Raw genomic sequence first — 21907 nt, forward strand, 5'->3', positions numbered from 1 at the left:
TGGGAAAACTAGACAGCTACATGCAAAAGAAACTGGACCACTTTCTCATAGCATATAAAAAATAAGCTGAAAATGGATCAACGACCTAAATGTGATACCTGAAACCATAAAACTCCTAAAAGAAAATGTAGGAAGTAATTCTGACACAGTAGAGACATTTTTCTAGATATGTCTTCTAAGGCAAGGGAAACAATAGCAAAAATAAATTGGCGGGACTACACCAAGATAGCAAGATTTTGAACAGTGAAGGAGACCATCAACAAAATGACAAGGCAACCTACTGAATGGGGAAGATATATGCAAATGATATATCCAATAAGGGATTAATATCCAAAATATATAAAGAATTTATACAACTCAACACAAACAATCCAATTAAACAGGCAAAAGCCATGAACATTTTTCCAAAGAAGACATACACGTGGCCAATAAACACATGAAAAGATATTCAACATCACTAATCAGCAGCAAAATGCAAATCAAAACCACCATGAGATATCACTGTATTCCTGCCAGAATGGCCAGTATCAAAAAGATAAACAATTGTTGGTGAGGATATGGAGAAAAAAGGAACCTTCATGCACTGTTGGTAGGAATGCAAACTGGTACAGTCACTGTGGAAAATATGGAGGTTCCTCAAAAAATTAAAAATAGAATTACCATGCAATCCAGTAATCCCAATACTAGGTCCTTACCCAAAGAAAACAAAAACACTAATCTGAGAAGATACATGCACCCCTATGTTTACTGCAACATTTACAATAGCCAAGATACGGAAGCAACCCAAGTGTCCATCAATAGACGAATGAATAAAGAAGATGTGTTATGTATATACAATGGAGTATTACCCAGTCATAAAGCAGAATGAGATCTTGACTTTTGCAACAACATGGATGGACCTCATGCATATAACACTAGGTGAAATAAGTCTGAGAAAAAGAAATACCATATGATTTCACTCATGTGGTATTTAAGAAACAAAACAAATGAGCAAAGAAAAAACGAGAAACAAAAAAACAGACTTAAGGGGGCGCCTGGGTGGCACAGCGGTTAAGCGCCTGCCTTCGGCTCAGGGCGTGATCCCGGCGTTATGGGATCGAGCCCCACATCAGGCTCCTCTGCTATGAGCCTGCTTCTTCCTCTTCCACTCCCCCTGCTTGTGTTCCCTCTCTCGCTGGCTGTCTCTATCTCTGTCAAATAAATATATAAAAATCTTTAAAAAAAAAAAAAACAGACTTAAATACAGAGAACTGTTGGTTGTCAGGGGGCAAGGCTGGGTGGAGGAATGGATGAAACAGACAGGAAAAAATGGCCATGTAAGGGGTCCAGTTGTTTGTGCTTTTGTCATGCACACGTAAATACAGTAGGGGGAAAAAAAGAAAATTTCAATTGAAAAGCTCCACTGGTTCAGACATTTCATGAATAAGTAATTAAAGAGATTTCCTGTTAACGGACACCATATTAATAAAATAGTGCATTGAGGAGTTAAGATGGCAGAGGAGTAGGGGTCCCCTTTTTCAGCCGGTCCCCTGAGTCGAGCTAGATAGGTACCAGACCAGCCTGAACATCCACGGAATCAGCCTGAGACGTAGGAATATACATCTGGATCTCTACAAATGAACATCTCCAGCACTGAGTATTGAGGTATGAAGCAGGGATCCGTGAAACCGCGCACAGATATCAGAAGATAAACGGAAGGGGGAGGGAGCCGCCACGTTCGGTGCCGGGAAGCGGTAGCCACCAGCACGGGGGAGCAGGCAGACTCACGGACAGCACCTGCGAGAGAGCGGACTGAGACCGGTGAGCCGGGGAGCGCGTGCCACCAGACTGAAACGGAGCTCTGGTGCGCTCACTGGAACCAGACTGAGACCAGGAGCTCCGGAGCCCGCGGGGGCGGCTGGCGGCTGGCGGTGTTAGAAACACAAAGGACAGACAAGCGCCGGCCCTGGAAGTGAGGGCTGGGATGCCGGGTGTGGGGCGCACATCCCGGGACACTGCAGGGTTGAGCAGCACCAACAGTAACAGAGTTAAAGTGGCCAGAACATCAGTGGAGAATGGGCCGCAATCCCTCTGTTCTGAGACAAAGGCTGAGATTCGGCTACTGCTGCTCTGACTCTCAGAAGAGGCACAAACCGCCAGGGAAAGCCGCCAGAGAACAAAAGCCTGGAAAGACCGGCTCACAGTGTGCCCATCCTCATCCCCCCTTGCAGGGGACACGGAGACTTGACCCGTGTAGAGTATCGGCGCAGCAGGCCCCTCCCCCAGAAGGCAGGCTGAAAAATCAAGAAGCCCACATCCCTAAGATCCCTATAAAACAAGTGCACACTGCCTGGGTCCTGGTCAATAATGTGGGCTCTGGACAACCACTCAACCTCTCCTCATCAGAATGACAAGAAGGAGAAATCCCCCCCAGCAAAGAAAAGACAACGTGTCTGTGGCCTCTGCCACAGAACTAATGGATATGGATATAACCAAATTATCAGAACTGGAGTTCAGAGTAACAATGGTCAAGATGATGTGTAGACTTGAAAAAAGTATTAACGAAAATGTTAATGAGAATATAGAATCTCTAAGGGCGGAAATGAGAGCGAATCTGGAAGAAATTAAAAATTCTATGAGCCAAATGCAGTCAAAACTAGAGGTTCTGACGGCCAGGATGAATGAGGCAGAAGAACGTATCAGCAAATTGGAGGATGGGTTAGTAGAAGAGAAAGCAAAAATAGAAACTTGGCTCAAAAAAATCCAATCTCAAGAATGTAGGTTACGGGAGATTACTGACTCAATGAAACGTTCCAATGGCAGAATCATCGGCATCCCCGAGGGGGTGGAGAAAAACAGAGGTCTGGAAGAGATATTTGAACAAATTGTAGCTGAAAACTTCCCTAATCTAGCAAAGGAAACAAGCTTTCATGCCCAAGAGGAAGAGAGGACCCCTCCCAAGCTCAACCATGACAAACCTACGCCACGTCATGTCATAGTGCATTTCACAAATATTAGATCCAAGGATACAGTATTGAAAGCGGCCAGGGCAAAGAAATTTCTCACGTACCAAGGCAAAGGTATCAGAATTACGTCAGACTTGTCTACACAGACCTGGAATGAGAGAAAGGGTTGGGGTGGGGGCATTTTTAAAGCTCTTTTAGAGAAAAACATGCAGCCAAGGATCCTTTATCTAGCAAGGCTGTCATTCAGAATTGATGGAGAGATAAAGATCTTCCAGAATCAACAGTCATTGACCAATTTCGTAACCATGAAACCAGCCCTACAGGAGATATTAAGGGGGGGTTCTATAAAAGTAAAAAGGCCCCAAGAGTGATACAGAACAGAAAGTCACAATCTATAGAAACAAAGACTTTACTGGCAACATGGCATCACTAAAATCACATCTCTCAATAATCAGTCTCAATGTAAATGGGCTAAATTCTCCCATAAAGTGCCACAGGGTTGCAGATTAGATAAAAAGACATGACCCATCCATTTGCTGTCTACAAGAGACTCATTTTGAACCTAAAGATACATCCAGACTGAAAGTAAAGGGATGGAATACCATCTTTCACGCCAATGGACCTCAAAAGAAAGCTAGGGTAGCAATTCTCAAATCAGACAGATTGGATTTTAAACTAAAGACTATAGTTAGAGATACAGAAGGGCACTATATTATTCTTAAAGGGTGTATCCAACAAGTGGATATGACAATTATAAATATATATGCCCCCAACAGGGGAGCAGCAAAATACACAAGCCAACTCTTAACCAGAATAAAGAGACATATAGATAAAAATACATTAATGGTAGGGGACCTCAAAACTCCACTATCAGAAATAGAACACCCATGCAAAAAATTGACAAAGAAACAAGAGCTTTGAATGCCAAACTCGACGAGTTGGACCCCATAGATATACATAGAACACTACACCCTAGAACCAAAGAATATTCATTCTGCTCTAATGCCCATGGAACATTCTTAAGAATAGACCATGTTCTGGGTCACAAAACAGGTCTCAATTGATACCAAAAGACTGAAATTATTCCCTGCATATTCTCAGACCACAACGCTTTGAAATTGGAACTCAACCACAAGGAAAAATTTGGAAGAAACTCAAACACTTGGAGACTAAGAACCATCGTGCTCAGGAATGATTCGATAACCCAGGAAATCAAAAATCAATTTAAACAATTTATGGAGACCAACGAGAATGAAAACACAACGGTCCAAAACCTATGGGATATGCAAAGGCAGTCCTAAGGGGGAAATACATAGCCATCCAAGCCTCACTCAAAAGAATAGAAAAATATAAAATGCAGTTTTTATATTCTCACCTCAAGAAGCTGGAACAGCAACAGAGGAACAGGCCTAATCCACACATGAGGAAGCAGTTGACCAAGATTAGAGCAGAAATCAATGAATTAGAAACCAGGAGCACAGTAGAGCAGATCAACAGAACTAGAAACTGGTTCTTTGAAAGAGTAAATGAAATTGACAAACCACTGGCAAGACTTATCCAAAAGAATAGAGAAAGGACCCAAATTAATAAAATTATGAATGAAAAGGGAGAGGTCACAACCAACACCAATGAAATTGGAAGGACTGTTAGAAACTTTTATCAACAGCTTTATGCCAATAAATTAAGCAATCTGGAAGAGATGGAGGCCTTCCTGGAAACCTATAAACTACCAAGACTGAAACAGGAAGAAATTGATTTTTTAAACAGGCCAATTAATTATGAAGAGATTGAAACAGTGATAAAAAAACCTTCCAGAAAACAAAACTCCAGGACCGGATGGTTTTCCCGGAGAATTCTACCAAACATTCAAAGAAGAAATAATACCTATTCTCCTAAAGCTATTTCAAAAATAGAAACAGAAGGAAAGCTACCAAACTCATTCTATGAGGCCAATATTACCTTGATCCCCAAACCAGGAAAAGACCCCAGCAAAAGGAGAATTACAGACCGATTTCCCTAATGAATATGGATGCCAAAATCCTCAACAAGATCCTGGCTAATAGAATCCAACAGTACATTAAAAGGATTAGCCATCATGACCAAATGGGATTCATCCTTGGGATGCAAGGGTGGTTAAACATTCGCAAATCTATCAGTGTCATAGACTTTATCAGCAAAAAAAAAAAAAAAAAAAAGCCAAAAATCATGATTCTCTCAATAGATGCAGAAAAAGCATTTGACAAAATACAGCATCCTTTCCTGATTAAAACCCTTCAGAGTGTAGGGGTAGAGCGTACATTCCTCAATCTCATAAAAACCATCTATGAAAAGCCTACAGCAAATATCATTCTCAATGGGGAAAAGCTGGAAGCCTCTCCCTTAAGATCAGGAACACGACAAGGATGCCCACTCTCGCCATTATTATTCAACATAGTACTAGAAGTCTTTGCAACAGCAATCAGACAACAAAAAGGGATAAAAGGTATCCAAATCGGCAAAGAAGACGTCAAACTGTCTCTCTTCGCAGATGACATGATACTCTATATGGAAAACCCAAAAGAATCCACTCCCAAAGTATTAGAAGTTATAGAGCAATTCAGTAATGTGGCGGGATATAAAATCAATGCTCAGAAATCAGTTGCATTTCTATACACGAATGAGACTGAAGAAAGAGAAATTAGGGAATCCATCGCCTTTACAATAGCACCAAAAATCATACGTTACCTTGGAATTAACTTAACCAGAGACGTAAAGGATCTATATTCTAGGAACTACAAATCACTCTTGAAAGACATTGAAGAAGACACAAAAAGATGGAAAAATATTCCATGCTCATGGATCGGAAGAATTAACATAGTTAAAATGTCCATGCTACCCAGAGCAATCTACACTTTCAGTGCTATCCCGATCAAAATACCAATGACATTTTTCAAAGAATTGGAACAAATAGTCCTTAAATTTGTATGGAAACAGAAAATGCCCAGAATCGCCAAGGAATTGTTGAAAAGGAAAAACAAAGCTGGGGGCATCACAATGCCGGATTTCGAGCTATACTACAAAGCTGTGATCACAAAGACAGCATGGTACTGGCACAAAAACAGACACATAGACCAATGGAACAGAATAGAGCACCCAGAAATGGACCCTAGGCTCTTTGGGCAACTAATCTTTGATAAAGCAGGAAAAAACATCCGGTGGGAAAAAGTCACTTCCATAAATGGTGCTGGGAAAATTGGACAGCTACATGCAAAAGAATGAAACTTGACCACTCTCTCACCATACACAAAGATAAACTCCAAATGGATGAAAGACCTCGATGTGAGACAGGAATCCATCAAAATCCTAGAGGAGAGCATAGGCAGCAACCTCTACGACATCAGCCACAGCAAACCTTTTCATGACACATCTCCAAAGGCAAGAGAAACAAAAGATAAAATGAACTTGTGGGACTTCATCAAGATAAAAAGCTTCTGCACAGCCAAGGAAACAGTCAAAAAAACTAAGAGGCAGCCCACGGAATGGGAGAATATATTTGCAAATGATACTACAGGTAAAAGACTGGTATCCAAGATCTACAAAGAACTTCTCAAACTCAATACACGAGAAACAAACAAATCATAAAATGGGCAGAAGATATGAACACTTTTCCAATGATGACATACAAATGGCCAAGAGACACATGAAAAAATGTTCAAAATCATTAGCCATCAGGGAAACTCAAATCAAAACCACACTAAGATACCACCTTATGCCAGTTAGAATGGCAAAAATTGACAAGGCAAGAAACAACAATTGTTGGAGAGGATGTGGAGAAAGGGGAACACTCTTACACTGTTGGTGGGAATGCAAGTTGGTACAGCCACTCTGGAAAACAGTGTGGAGGTCCCTTAAAAAGTTAAAAATTGAGCTACCCTATGATCCAGCCATTGCACTACTGGGTATTTACTGCAAAGATACAGATGTAGTGAAGAAAAGGGCCACATGCACCCCAATGTTCATAGCAGCTCTGTCCCCAATAGCTAAATCGTGGAAGGAGCCAAGATGCCCTTCAACAGATGACTGGATTAAGAAGTTTTGGTCCATATATACAATGGAATATTATTCAGCTATCTAAAAGAATGATTTCTCAACATTTGCTGCAACATGGATGGCACTGGAGGAGATAATGCTAAGTGAAATAAGTCAAGCGGAGAAAGACAATTATCATATGGTTTCTCTCATCTATGGAACATAAGAACTAGGAAGATTGGTAGGAGAAGAAAGGGATAAAGAAAGGGGAGGTAATCAGAGGGGGGAGTGAAGCATGAGAGACTATGGACTCCGAGAAACAAACTGAGTGCTTCGGAGGGGAGAGCGGTGGGGGAATGGGATAGGCTGGTGATGGGTAGTAAGGAGGGCACGTATTGCATGGTGCACTGGGTGTTACACGCAACTAATGAATCATCGAACTTTACATCAAAAACAAGGGATGTACTGTATGGTGACTAACATAACAAAAAATATTTTAAAGAAAGGAATGCCAAATTCAAAAAATAAAAAATAAAATAAAATAGTGCATTGACAACCCAAGGAAAACTAGTTTCCAACAATTCTTAGTATACTGGCAATTTGGCACAGAGACTCAGGGTTTGAACTATAAAGTCCAACAACTCAGCATAGAATTCCAGCTCCACCACCTCTGACATGATTGATCTAGTTTCCTCATTTGTAAATGGACACTGTAATACTACCCACCTCAAAAATGGATAGTGCAAAGTGTCAGAAACCAAGCCAAAAAGGGAAGGGAAGGGATGGAATACGTACTGAGCACATTTCCCTTAGCTCTCAAAGATGTTCACATGTATGCACACTGTATAAATGAGGAAACCAGCCTGATAAGAATTTATGCAAGGTCACACAGAGAGGAATCCAAACCCAACCCTGTCAACTCCAAAGCCTACTTCTTTCTACATGCAAGGCTATAAAGGTAATCAATGTCGAAGGCTGATGAAAAGTCAAAAAGAACAAAGATGGAGAAGACATTATGTCAGGTGGTAGAAAGAAGTTAATAAAAACTTACTTGTGTAATTTTGATGGAAAGAGAGGGAAGACTAAGTCAGGATTGTAGCTTGATTAAAAACTGTTAAGAGAAGGCTTTTGGTAAGAGTAGGAAAGCTTTTGAAAATAAGGGCAGAAGGAAATGTGCATTCACCTAAGAAGGTAAAATTTTGAAGATAACTGAAAGAGGGAGAGGACTGATGCCAAGTAGTTTCTAAATGAGGCAGGAAAGGATGGAATGAAAGCACAAATGGGGATGTTTCCCTCGGCAAGAAAGTGAGACACGTTAGAGGAATCAAAAGGATGATGGAAGAGAGTTAAAGGAGCTCAGGTAATATAGCCTCATTCATTAAAAAGGGAACACAGAGACTATTCCAGAAAATTGGATACATGTTTAGGACTTGGATCTTCAGCTATGTCAGACAGGTGTACGGCTACAATGTTGCAACCACACAACCTGATGAACATATTTCTACTTCTTGGTAAAACACTGGTTAGTGTTGTAACTAAATTATCTGACCCTTTAAAAATTAGCTGTCTCATGTATGCCAAAGAGCCACTTCTTTTTTCCTTTATTTTTATCAAATAATTCACATTCTCATCAATTCAATATTAGTGAGCATCTACTATACATTAGACACTTCAGAGGAGACAACAGTAAACAGGACATTCATTCCTGCATTCAGGGTGTTATCGGCATTATAGTCATTGCCTTTTTGGTAAGAATCCTAAGAACCCTTCTTTTGTTAAGCTTTATCAAATCCTAAGGAATTTCCAGCAAAAGAAAAACTCAGGATACTCCCTCTGCCCTTCCCCTCAGCATCTACCGGAATACTCAATAACATACATGCATTGACATGCATTACCCAAAAAACCTATATTGATACAATTAAAAGAACAGTATTCAACAAGCCTATGATGATACAATTAGAAGAATTCTACCAAGAAGGCCTCAAGGTTGACTGAAGGGCTGATACAGACGTAGAAGTCCAACCCCTTCTCTGATTTAGTAGGTGATCTTAGAAAATGAGCTTTAGAGGTTTTTTTTTTTCTTTATAAAAAAAGGATGTCATTTATGACATTCTCTAAAAGTCTAGGCTCTGTCGGATTTAACTCCAAAAGAAGGAACCCCAACAATTAGGAATTCATGTATATTTAGATCATTTATATTTACTATACTATGAACTGTGAATACTTTTCTAAATAATCTTAACATATTTTGTACTTTTATCTATAAATCTTTTCCAGAAGTGTTCAGATTGACAGTAAACCAACAGAAATATAAAATACCTGAACTAGAGCAAGTCAGTCTAATTCACGGTATACTGCAGTTTCTCAGAAATATTTTTTTAAAATATACTCTATATCATTCTGGAGGGTCATATTATTATATAAAGACCAAATAGCATTTTAAAGAAATGGGCACTGGTATTTCTTTTATCTTCAGCAAAGGCTTAGAGCCAGTCCAACAAGAGTGCTTTATGCAATCTTAAGACTTTTCCAGTAATTCCTTAAAAGCCGTAACAATTTAAATAAAATGCAAAGATAATGTCTAAAGAATCAAGTACTGCTCTTTCATGATATCCCAAATGCTCATGATACTGTTTTAGGATCACTGATAATCAATCCATCAGTGGACTGGAAAGCTATTTTCCTGTTTACATAAATTGATGTATTTTCTCCTTAAGGTTTATTGTACTCCTTCCCCAAAGACACAATGTACGCATCAATACTGCCATTAAATTACTCTTACTGGTAGCAATAAACAGCACAGTGTAATGGGCACCTTTAGCAAACATAATGCCTACTTCTATAGGTCAAACTTTTTTTTAAAATATAATTTGGTATGTCATTTTGATTTTTTTAAATAATTAGCTTTACTCAGGTGTAACTTAGATATAAAATTCACTCTTTTAAGTGTAGAGTTCTGTAACCTTTGATAAATGTATACAGTTGTGCAACTACTCCCACAATCAAGATTTGGAATATTTCCATCACCCCGAAGAGTTCTCCTTCCCTCAGACTCTACCCGCAGGTAACTGTTTTTTATCCCTATAATTTTGTATTCTCTAGAATTTCATAAAAATAAAATCATAAGTAAGTAGTCCTGTGTGTCGTGTCTGCTTTCTTTCACTTGGCACAACGCTTCTGAGATTCATCCATGTTGTTTCGTGTAGCGCTCTTCCCTTCTTACAGTTGAGCAGTATTCCAGTTTTTGGCCATTATAATAAAGTTACTATGAACGTGTGAGTACAGGCATCTGTGTGGCCATATGTTTACATCTTTCTTGGGTAAATCTCTCGGGGTGGGACTGTTGGGTCTTGCAGTAAATGTACATCTAACTTGTAAGAGACTGCCAAACTGCTTCCCTGCTGGCAATGTGTGAGTGGTCGACGTTCCATATCCTTACCAACACTGGGGCTGGTACTGTCAACCTTTTAAATTCTAGCCACTCTAACAGATACACAGTGACATCTCACTGTGGTTTGAATTTGCATTTTCCTAATGATTAAACATCTAGAGCATTTTTACATGTGTTTACTGGCCATTCACACATGCTCTTTGGTGAAGTGTCTAGATTCCCATTTTCTAGGGGCACTGTTTGTATTCTCATTAACTTGTACGTGTTCTTTATATACAATAAAGTCCTGTTATCAGATACAAGTTTTGCAAATATATTTCTTCCCAATCTGTGGTTTCTTTATTTTCTTCAAAAAAGAAAAGTATTTAATTATAATAAAGATCAATTTATCAGTTTTTTTCTTTTGCAGTTCTTGCTTTTTGCATTAAAAAATCTTGGCTAACCCAAAGTCACAAAGATTTTCTATGTTTTCTTTTAGAAGTGGCACAGCTTTATCTCCTACTATTAGGTGCATAATCCGCTTTGAATTGCATACGGTGGGAAGGAGTTCAGAGCATGTTACCTCAAGATATGACACTTCGGCATATTGATTATTTAGAGTTAAAGGCACTGAAGAAATAATATGACCCACCTTTTTTTCCAGGAAATAAAACTCCCATGTGAAAGATGCCCTCCGTGTAGCAGCAGGAAGACATTCTTATCATCAGAGACAGGGAACATGGGGCCAAGACATCTATACAAATAAACTTTGCTAAACTAACCCTTATCTTCCCAGTTACTTCTTCACCATTTACTACCACTAGACCAAACTGCTTTCTCTTGTCAATTCTTCACAAATTTGTCTAAAAGGTACAAAAGCTTCCTGCTCTGGTTGTTTGTTTAGATCTTCATTCTCTTGTGCTCCCATGTACATGTAAAAATTTAATAAAATCTGTATGCTTTTCTCCTGTTAATCTATCTGGCTTATGTCAGTTTAATTCTTAGGCTGGGCTGGAGACCCTAAGAAGACAGGAGAATTTTCTCTTCCCCTACAGGTGCAAGGGAAGAGTCAAGTACTTTTTTTCTCTTGCATATGGATATTCAATTGTTCCAGGACCATTTGTTGAAAAGACTATCTTTTCCCCACTGAATTATCTTGGGAGTTCTGGGCAGCCTTTACTTTAGTGTTAATTTACCCCCACTACTAAAGTGTAAACCTTCTGGCTGATGGCAACACAAACTCTTCCCAGACCCGTGTGAGTCTTGTTAACTGTTCAGGCTACAGCTTTCCTCTGGTTCTTTCCCTGGTCTGGTAGAGTTTTACCTAAAACATGTATAGATCAATGTTCTGAAAATTCCCGCAGGAAGGAGGCCAAGTCAATCTTAGGGTTTTCCTATTTGTTTCCTTCCTCTCAGGAATCACAGTCCTGTGCTGCCTGCATTGTCCAACATTAACAAGGTTGTTTCATATATTTTGTCCAGTTTTCTAGTTGTTTTCAACAGAAGAACAATTTCTGTAGCACTTAATTTTTCATGAACACCTGTCACTTTATTTTTAAATAATACAGTACATGGCTAACTCTTAAAGCTTACAGAAAGTTTAGTACTCTTTTAAATTTAATTTCTCTAATATTTTGCTGCTGTCCTTTCTTAAAATCTATGCTTAATTATTCTTAGCTTTCCTTTTTCCCCAGTTTTTCACATGTATGACTTTATAGGAGCTTGTCATATTCTTATACATTAACTTCAAGTATAAGACTGAGTTTCTTTTATTCTTCACAAAATGAGCATTCAAAATCAAATAAATACATAAATCCCACACTGGTAATTAGAAAGAAGAAATTCCAAAGAATTTTAAAAGTTTTTTAATATTAAAAAAAGGAACTTATATGCCCTTTCAGCCTTTAACACAATAGGCTATCCTATTACATTATATTATCATATTACATTATGTCATATATTATGTCATATTATATCAATCACCAAGTATAAACACGTAAAAGACACGTCAAAAGCAACACTGGTTTCCCTGGCCATTTGCTCAGGAACACCTTCCTGGATACTAATTAGACCCACTGTTCCTTGTTCTCGTTTCTCTGGCCATGGACTTCGTACTCCAGCACTCCTAAGGATTAGTGATCCTACTGAAATACCTTTCCTTGGCTTAGTGTCCTTGCTGACACAGTTGGGCTTTGGGAGAGTAGGGTCTCAATCTCTTCTACTCATATTTGATTATTGGTATCACTTGCAATTCTACAAAAATGAACACTTCCCTCATTGGCCCTGAAGAACCTTCTTTACTTTGGCAAACGTGCTAGTCTTATTACCGGAAAAGGGAGATGAAACAGGATAGCACTTCCTACAGCTCAAAGTTAAAAACCAAAACCCAACTAAAAACTAAGCAGAGGACTTGAACTAGACATGTCCAGCAAGCATATGAAAAGATGTTCAGTATCACTAATCATTAGGGAAATGTAAGTCAAAATCACAATGAGCTATCACCTCATAGCCATCAGGATGGTAGAAAAAAGATAGAAAAGAATGAGTTGGCAAACTATATGCACTGTTATTGGTGGGAATATAAAATGGTGCAACTGCTATGGAAAACAGCATGGAGTTTCCTCAAACAATTAAAAACACAATTACCATATAATGCAGAAATTCGGCTTCTGGGTATATATCCAAAAGAATTAAACGCAGGGTCTTGAAGAGATATTTGTATACCCATGTTTATAGCAGCATTGTTCACAAAAGCAAAAAGGTAGAAGCAACCCAAATTAAATGCCCATCAATGATGGATGAGCAAAATGTGGTATATACATACAATGGAATATTATTCTGCCTTAAAAGGGAATGAAATTTTGGTACATGCTACAACATGTTTCAACATTACGGTAGGTGATATAAGTCAATCACAACAGGACAAATGCTGTATGATTCCACTTACGGGGGTAACCAGAGGAGTCAAATTTACAGCAACAGAAAGTAGAATAGTGGTTGCCAGGAACTGGGGTAAGAGGAAAATGGGGAGTTGTTATTTAATAGGTATAAAGTTTCACTCAGTTTTGTAAGATGACAATGTTCTGGAGATTGGTTGTACAACCAGGTGAACATACTCAACAAAACTGAATTATATACTTAAAAATGGTTAAGATGGTCTTTTTTAAATGTACTTTACCACAAATAAAATGTGCACGCACACACACAAGGGTATGGCAATTGGAGACTTTGGTTAAGTTTTCCCTAATGCGAGCTATGCATTGTGACATCTGAATTGCCCAAATAGCTTACGTGGATTGTTTGGCATCATGAACAACATACACCTAAAGGGGGATTAAAAGGAGATAAGAGGAATTCCAACCACAAGTATTAAAAAAAAGTATTGAACTTTGAAGGAAAATCTAAGAAAGGACATGAGAAGCCATAAACTAAGGTACTATGAAAATTGCATCAGTTGTAAAGAATTTATGAGTCACTCCTATTTGTTATTTTTTTAACCCATGCTATCCTACAGTGATTAGCAGTAAAAAAAAAAAAAAAAAAAAATTAGAAATCTAAAGAAAGGATTTACAAAAACTTATGTTTTTATTTAATGATAAGTAAGTATGTGGAAAAGATTATGTCCTTCCCCATGGGCAACATGAGTAGATGGCTGCAACTTGGACCATAAAAAGACTAGATGAAGACAGGAGTCCCTGAAGGGCCCACAGGGGTTAGGAGCAATCCTAGAAGCTTACTGACACAAGTATTAGAATCTTTTCAAAAATTTGTTCAAACATCTCATCTGCAAACCTTTCACTGAGGCACCAAGAGCTATTTTCACCTTCAGGGCTGTTTTTGGCGTATGTTTCTGGTTGAGACCATTAAAATGAACCCTGCATCTAAGCTCCATCAGGGAAGCCTCCGTGGGGATTTTCTGATCCTCACATCATATTGTTCCCAGCAGATACTAATATTTTGGAGTCATATTTGAGCTATAGACCAACTGAATAAAAATCCAAACCTGTCCTTCTGATGAGAGTGCTTACACTCATCCTAGCCTACAGTGATCCTAGCTATGATGAGTGGCTTGCCAGGTACCCTCTTCTCAATGCAGAATAATCGTAATGCCAGAAGAATTGAAAGAAAACTGAAAAAATATTGAGTTCTATCCCTCAGTTCTGGGGTAGGACAGTAGTTTTAAAATAATACGTCATTTTGCATATCTGTACTGCTTTAAAGTGACACCATATAGGTATGAGGTAATGTGCTGCATGACTCTTCTCAAATGAAATTACTAAGCGCATACTTAATTGGGCCCTATTGCTCGGGGGAAAAAAAGAGGAATACTAGTTTCTATATTGCTCTGGAAACAAAAGAACCAGCTTAACATTAGAATCCTTGAAATATAAAATGATTATCTAGATTTAAGCAAGCATTCCTAAAAGCTGTTAAAACTCACACTAATTTACTATTGTGAGTTAAGAAAACATACGACTGATCTATCTACTCTAATTTATGCCTATCCTTGAAAGTTAACAGAATTCCAATTACTAAATAAGACCCTAAGAGACTAATTTGGGATTTCCACCTTAAGAATATAGTTAACAATGAGAGGGGTGTCTGCGTAGTTGGTTAAGTGGTTAAGTGTCTGCCTTCTGCTCAGGTCAGGGGGTCCTAGGATGGAGTCCCCCCCCTTGGGCTGTCAGGCTCCTGCTCAGTGGGGAGTCTGCTTATCCCTCTCCCTCTGCCCCTCCCTCCCCACCCTGGTGTGCAAGAGCAGCTCTCAAATAAAATCTTTTAAAAAAAGACAGACAATACAGTAACAATGGGGAAGTGTTTTCATCTTCACAGGTGAAACTTAAAATTTTTTGTAAGTTTTGTGACAACTGAAATGTGACAATTATACCTATCAACTGAAAAATACTATCAGATAAGGGCAAGCTATTAACACCTTTTCTATAAAGTAAAAGGAAACACACTTTTTTCTCTCCTCTGTGTATGTCTGAAACATTCCAAGTCTCATGCTCATGGTTCCAAGCATGTCAGTACTCGTGCACTCCTTTATACAAAAACAGCTTTTGTTTTGCTGTTACCAGCTGAGTCACATCGTAGAAAGATCCAAGTGTGCCTAACACTGACAAACACTGCTTAAAACTCAGCTTAGATGGGGCCTCTTACTAGTTTAAAAGTTTTTTTTTTTTAATCAAACCTACTGCTTAGAAAGACCATATACTGATCTGACCATATTCAACTGAATTTATAGATTAATGGCAGAATTTCAATATATTATAAAAAGACTACACTCCAGTAGGCCAACCTATCTAATAAAAATGTCCTTAATGCTTGTCCCCAGGACAAGGAGGACTCCTGGGAGATGAGACATGCCTACTGAAGTCTTTCTCTGTTACAGTCCCAGGACCTAAAAACAGCTCAACTTTACTGTCAACATCCAACAGGTAGACAAGGCACGTGGGTTTAGATAAAGGTTTTGCGAAAATGCTTTCTGAGGCTCAAATGAGTTCAGAAAAAAAACAAAAACAAAAACCTGTGCAGTGGTCTGGGTCACCACCATGGAGCTCTGAAACAAGAGGCTTCAGAGAGGCTTCCTTACCACAAGGATTCACCACACTTAGGACAGAAATGATCCATACATTACCTTCAACTGTTCTAGGGCAAAAGATGAACCATCTTGCTGTAAATTTTCAACTATCTGTTCCACAGTATTGGCTGAGAACCAACTAGAAAAAAGGAAACACTTGATTTTACCAATCTGCAAGCGATTTCTTCTTTCCAAAATAGAAATGACTCTAAACACAGGTTTTCCCCAAACTCCATTTCAATTATGAAAAATTTTCCAAGCTATTTTACAGGATGGTGAAATAAAACCTTGCTTCTCTGGGTAAGTGTTTGCAGTCTACTTTTATTAATGCAAAATAAAGCCTAAATTTTCTCTTATGCTTTCTTGCATCTATTACCTACAAATAAATATCTTAACTGTGAAAAACTGATGCTTCTAAAATGTGGAGATAGTTATCTTATTTTCCAATAGTTTGTATCCTCCCCTTCTGTTCCTTAAGCCAGTCTATCAATCTCTCAAATCACTGCACAAAAAATCTTTTGCTGATCAGCTTCATAAGACCTTCATAAAAAATGACTCTATGAAGATAAAAGATAATTCAATTATTATTTTCTAGCCTCTTTCCCATCAAAAAAAAAAAAAAGTTTTGCACTAAATGAATCAACACGATAGATTATTTCAGTATAATGGACTTATTTCTTCCCTGAAAGAGTAGACAAGAAGCTACTTCCAAGAGAAAAAATAAAAGCACTATACTATCTGATCTCAGAATTCAGTGCATTAAACACAATGCAATTACAGTGTTAGCAAATTCAATTTAATATAGTCCTTCCAAAAGAATAGATGTACTGAGACCTCTCTTTAAGTACCTGTTTATTTTGTCCATGTGTTCCTCAAGTATAAAAGACTTGTCTTGATCAATCTTGGACTGTTTAAAAAAGAAAAATCTTGTAATTCACTTGAAGTAATCCAAATCTTCTAAAAATCCTTTAAAATGTCATCCTATTTAATGATACACTTTGTGACAGATTATCACTTTCAGTCAAATTATATCCAACAGCCTCATAAATAGCTACCACATGTTCGAAATTCAGATGGTGTTATTCCAGACTAGCTCTTAAATGTGCCAAATTCAAAATATGTTCCTTCACTTTTATTTATATATTATTATATATGCTACATTATCATTAAAGTATGGCAATGAATTAAAGATTATAAAGGACCTGAGACATCATCCAGCCCAAATTTCCATTTGATACAGAAAACTCCTACCACATCCCTGATATCTGTGTAGCACTGACCTCCAGGGAGAGAAAACAGTAGCTTGAGAAGGAACTCCCAGTGCTTGAATAACTATACTTAGGATTTTTTTCAAAAATTCTGGACCGAATAAGTCCTCTCATGTTTATAGGCCTAGTGAATCCTGCTTCCACCTCTTTTCTCACAAAATGCAGTTTTGTGTCCCCTCACAGTCAGGCCCTTGTTACATACAAGTTCCAGTTTATCAAGTGTGGAATGTACACATTAGCTATGGGTATGACTAAATCATAGCAAAGGGCATCAGGGCTGCACATATCCTTGTTTGTTTGGATACAACGCTTTTACTAATAGGACTAAGTCTGAGTTAGTTTGGGGGCAGTTCTATTATGTTGCCTTTTTGTTTTTTTTTTAACCCAGTGTTATTGTAGGCTACATTTTTCCAATGCTGTACTTTATAAATTTGGTACTTTGGACTGAAATACAAAATTTTCACTTATCTCTATTGTGATCCTGTGATTTATTTTTTTTAAAGATTTTATTTATTTTTAATAATATTTTTTATTATGTTAGTCACCATACAGTACATCCCCAGTTTTTGATGTAAAGTTCCATGATTCATTACTTGCGTACAACACCCAGTACACCATGCAACACGTGCCCTCCTTAATACCCATCACCAGCCTAAGATTTATTTATTTGACAGAGAGACAGCCAGCGAGAGAGGGAACACAATCAGGGGGAGTGGGAGAGGAAGAAGCAGGTTCCCAGCGTAGGAGCCTGATGTGGGGCTCGATCCCAAGACCCCGGGATCACGCCCTGAGCCAAAGGCAGATGCTTAATGACTGAGCCACCCAGGCGCCCCTCTGATTCTGTGATTTAAAATAAGAAATACAGGGGCACCTGGCTGGCTCAGGTGGTAGAGCATGCGACTCTCGATCTTGTAAGTTTGAGCCTCACATTGGGTATAGAGATTATTTAAAAATAAAATCTTAAAAAATAAAATAAAATAATAAATACATATTTGGTCTTTGCCCATGTATTTGTTCTTTGTTCCTGGCTCACAGCTCCCCAAGACTTTGAAATTTCTTTAAGAAGAGTATCTTTTGTTGTATTTGGTCTTTTGTCCTGAAATTAAGGTGAAATGGGCCATTTGTTATTCATAACAAGCCCCTTTCCATCATGGTTATGTTAACAGGGTGACTTTTGGAAAGCTCCTAAGAATGGGGCTGGTCTCCAGGGGAACCAACCAGTTATTAGAAGATTGGAACTTTCAGTCCCACTTTCTAATCAAGCCCCATACCAACACTACCACCATTTCTCACCTCCCTCCCTCCACCCCCAGTGAGGAAAAAGGGGCTGGAGATTGAGTTCAATCACCAATGACTAATAACTTAATCAATAGTGACTATGTAATAAAGCTTCCATAAAAATCCAAAAGGATGGAGTCTGGAGAGCTCCAGGTTAATGAACACATGCACGAGTGGGGAGAGTAGTACATCCCAACTTCATTGGGACAGAAGCTCCTGGGCTTGAGACCCTTCCAGACCTTGCCCTGTGTACCCTTTACTGGACTATTCATTCATATCCTTTACCGTATCCTTTATAATACCAACAAACACTAAGTGTTTCCGAGTTCAGTGAGAAATTCTAGCAAATTATCAAACCCAAGGAAGGGGTCATGAGAACCCTGATTTGTGGCCAATCAGAAGTACAGGTGACAAGCTAGGACTTGTGACTGGCATCTGAAGTGGGGTCAGTCTTGTGGGACTGAGCTCTTAGGTTGTAGGATCTGATGCTAACTCCAGGTAGACAGTGTCACTACCAAAATGAATTCTAGGACACCCAAGTGGTGTTGCATTGAATTGCTTGATGTGTAGAAAACCCACATATCTGATGTCAGAAGTGTTGTGAATGTGGTAGTAGTGTGACAATAAAGGAAAACACAGGGAGTGTTTTCCCATACATTTATTACCTTTCACACTGATACTATTAAACGGGTCACTCTAAACTTGAAGGCTTTTTTTAAATCCATATTCTTTTACCTTTTTTTCTTAGTTTCAAATCAATTTGATCAAAATGCTGTCAATGTTCTCACCCAAATCACTGAGAAAAAACTGAAAAGGCCAAGACGACTTCATCTGTAGACTAATACCCCCATGTTTAGCAGAGCTCTCTAAAGCCCTTCAAGTCCCACCCACGCCAACCCATGCTATATTTCCCCAACACGAGAGACTGCCAAATGCTTTGACAGAACTGGATGAAATCCTCACGTGCTCTGTGTTCATGTTCATTGCACTGAGCGTTCAGGGATTCAGTCAATCCATTTTCATCTTCTTCAGTTCTGAATAAATTTTTATATTATTTTTCTAAATATTTCCTCCCCTATCTCTTCTCTGTTATGAATTCCTAATAATTAGATGTAGATCTCTTGGAATGATACCTCTAATGTTCCTTTCTCTCCATTTTCCATCTTATTATCCTTTTTGTCCTTGTATAGTTCTCCGCAACCTTCAATTTTAATCTAATCTGTTGTGGGGGTTTTTTCCCTTTTGTTATCACATTTCTTTTTCATTCTTTGACTACTATATTACATCTATTCTTATTTCACAGATGAAATATTTTCCTCTTAACAATTACAGTTTTAACAATTACAGTTTTTCTAAGTTTCCTTTTCCCTGCACTGCTTGAAGTGCCTTTTTTGTTTTGACCAATTTGTTTTTATGCTTGCCATAAAAAAATTTTTAGCATGAAGTACTAAAATTAAGTAGCTTTATGTGTAAAGTTGATCACAGTTATAGGCCTGACAACTGTCTGAGGCATTATAAAATGATTAGGCAAAGACCTGGATGTTTCATTGTTGAGGGGGGAATGTCCTCAAATGTCAATATCTACAGGTTTTTTCCTTTTTCTTCAAATGTACTGCTTAGGACTGGGATGGTACTATTGACTGAATGTTTGTGTCACCCCAAAATTCACATTGAAACTCTAATCCCCAAAGTGATGGTACTTGGAGGTGGGGCCTTTGAGAGGTAATTAGGTCAAGAGGGTGGAGTCCTTATGATGGGATTAGTACCCTTATAAGAAGAGACCTGAGAGAGCTCACTTTGCTGTGTGAAAATATAGAAAGAAGGTGTCTGTCTATCTGTAAACCAGGAACAGGTCCTCACCAAGAATCTAATTGTCTGACACCTGATCTTGGAGTTCCCAGCCTCCAGAACTGTGAAAAATAAATTTCTATTGTTTAAGCCACTCAGCCTATGGTATTTTTGTTACAGGTGCCCAAACTGAGAGGATATTTAATAGTCTGGAAGCTAACTAGGCAAAGAGGCTAGAGGTCTTCCTATTTATATGTTCTGCCTCTTTTTAGTAGAGCACTTCACTTCACCCTCCCCTGCGGTCAGCTAGGTCTATCTGATTTGACCTAAGCAGTAAATTTCTACTCTTCAGCCAAGCCATGAAAGGGTAGCTGGTGCTACAAGAGGGAGACTCCCGGAGGCCTAACTGCTCCTTATAAAAATTTGCAGGGATCCTCTTGTTTTTCTGCCCATCTCCACATCCCAGTCTTCAGGGGACTCTGGTACCTTACAGAGGGTATAGAGCAAGAACTGGCTTGCCTCTTACTGGCTTCCCCTACTGAAGGATAAGATATTTCAGTGCTCTCAAATGTAAAGTAGCTGCCCTTATCCTTCTGTTTTCAAGTTTCCAAAATATTGACATCTCATACCTGCCGCTGTCTCCTCTTCCGTTCTATTTGTCTTTGAGGATTTGTGCCTTTTTTATTCCTTTGTTACAATCTTAGTGGGGTTCTAGAAGGGAGCATGTATTCAACCCGTCATGTTTTACCAGAAGTCATATACATTTTTATAGATTTTTGGCTCTTAAAAGAAAATTTAAGTTACACAACATAAATCAGGAATTAAAAGTGAACACTGAAATATATTTTATCATTATATTTAGATATGCGCCAGAGTTTCACTTTAGCAGCTCAACAGCGTCAACACTGAACCATCCATTACAGAAATGTCACGGTGCACTGCAAAATGCCCTTGCAAGGGCCAATCACAAGGCTACACGCTGAAATTCACCAGCAATGAGAAGATAAGCTGTGTTGTTGTGTGGCAAAGAAGTCATCTTCTTGGATGTCTATCCTAACAATTCTGAAGCTCTGATCCTTCCATCAAGCCTTCAAGTTAATAAATCCCAGCATCCTTATATCTACAAACTATAACATTCACCAACTGCTAATTTTTCAATCATTTCCCCTTCCCCATGAATTAAAATCTGAAGTTAGAATACTGATGAGATTACCTTTGCATGGTAAGCATCTAAGACATCTGCAATATTTTCCTTTGAAGGAGATTTTAGGGCTAACAAATCTTCTTCTAACATGCCCAACTAAAAGAGAAAAAAAAAAGGGAAAACAGATTCGAACCCCAATACAAACACGGACTTTTTTTTTTAAGAAACCTTGTACTCTTTTTAAAAATACGTGTCTTAAAATTATGATGTGCTCTCTTCAGCTGAATCAGTGAAGGAAATTTTCTCTGAAGTTGAATGCACACACATTCCCACACAGCAAATGTTGCTTTACAAGGAATTAGATAAAGATGGAAGAAACTAAAGAGAAGAGAGACATTCATGTTTGTTTCTATTAAACACTTGAAATGCAGTACTGCAACCAAAGATCTGAATTATAAATTTTATTTCAATTAATTTTCACTAAAATTGCCACATGTGACTAATGGTTACTACAGTCAATGCAGA

General features: G+C 38.4%; 1 protein-coding gene across 1 annotated transcript in view; it reads right to left on the bottom strand.

The window, feature by feature from the left end:
* Window positions 1-21907, bottom strand: part of HIBCH (3-hydroxyisobutyryl-CoA hydrolase) — a 114919-nt gene that overhangs the window by 16515 nt on the left and 76497 nt on the right. Inside the window, exons 9-11 of the mRNA XM_045806334.2 lie at window positions 21452-21538; window positions 16753-16811; window positions 15962-16043 (exon numbers count right to left, since the gene is read on the bottom strand). Of these exons, the coding sequence (XP_045662290.1) occupies window positions 15962-16043; window positions 16753-16811; window positions 21452-21538 (228 nt within the window). The remainder of the gene's footprint in view (window positions 1-15961; window positions 16044-16752; window positions 16812-21451; window positions 21539-21907) is intronic.

Source organism: Ursus americanus, chromosome 1 (genome assembly GCF_024610735.1).
Source record: "Ursus americanus isolate L20-20 chromosome 1, mUrsAme1.1.p, whole genome shotgun sequence".
NCBI classification, from domain to species: domain Eukaryota; kingdom Metazoa; phylum Chordata; class Mammalia; order Carnivora; family Ursidae; genus Ursus; species Ursus americanus.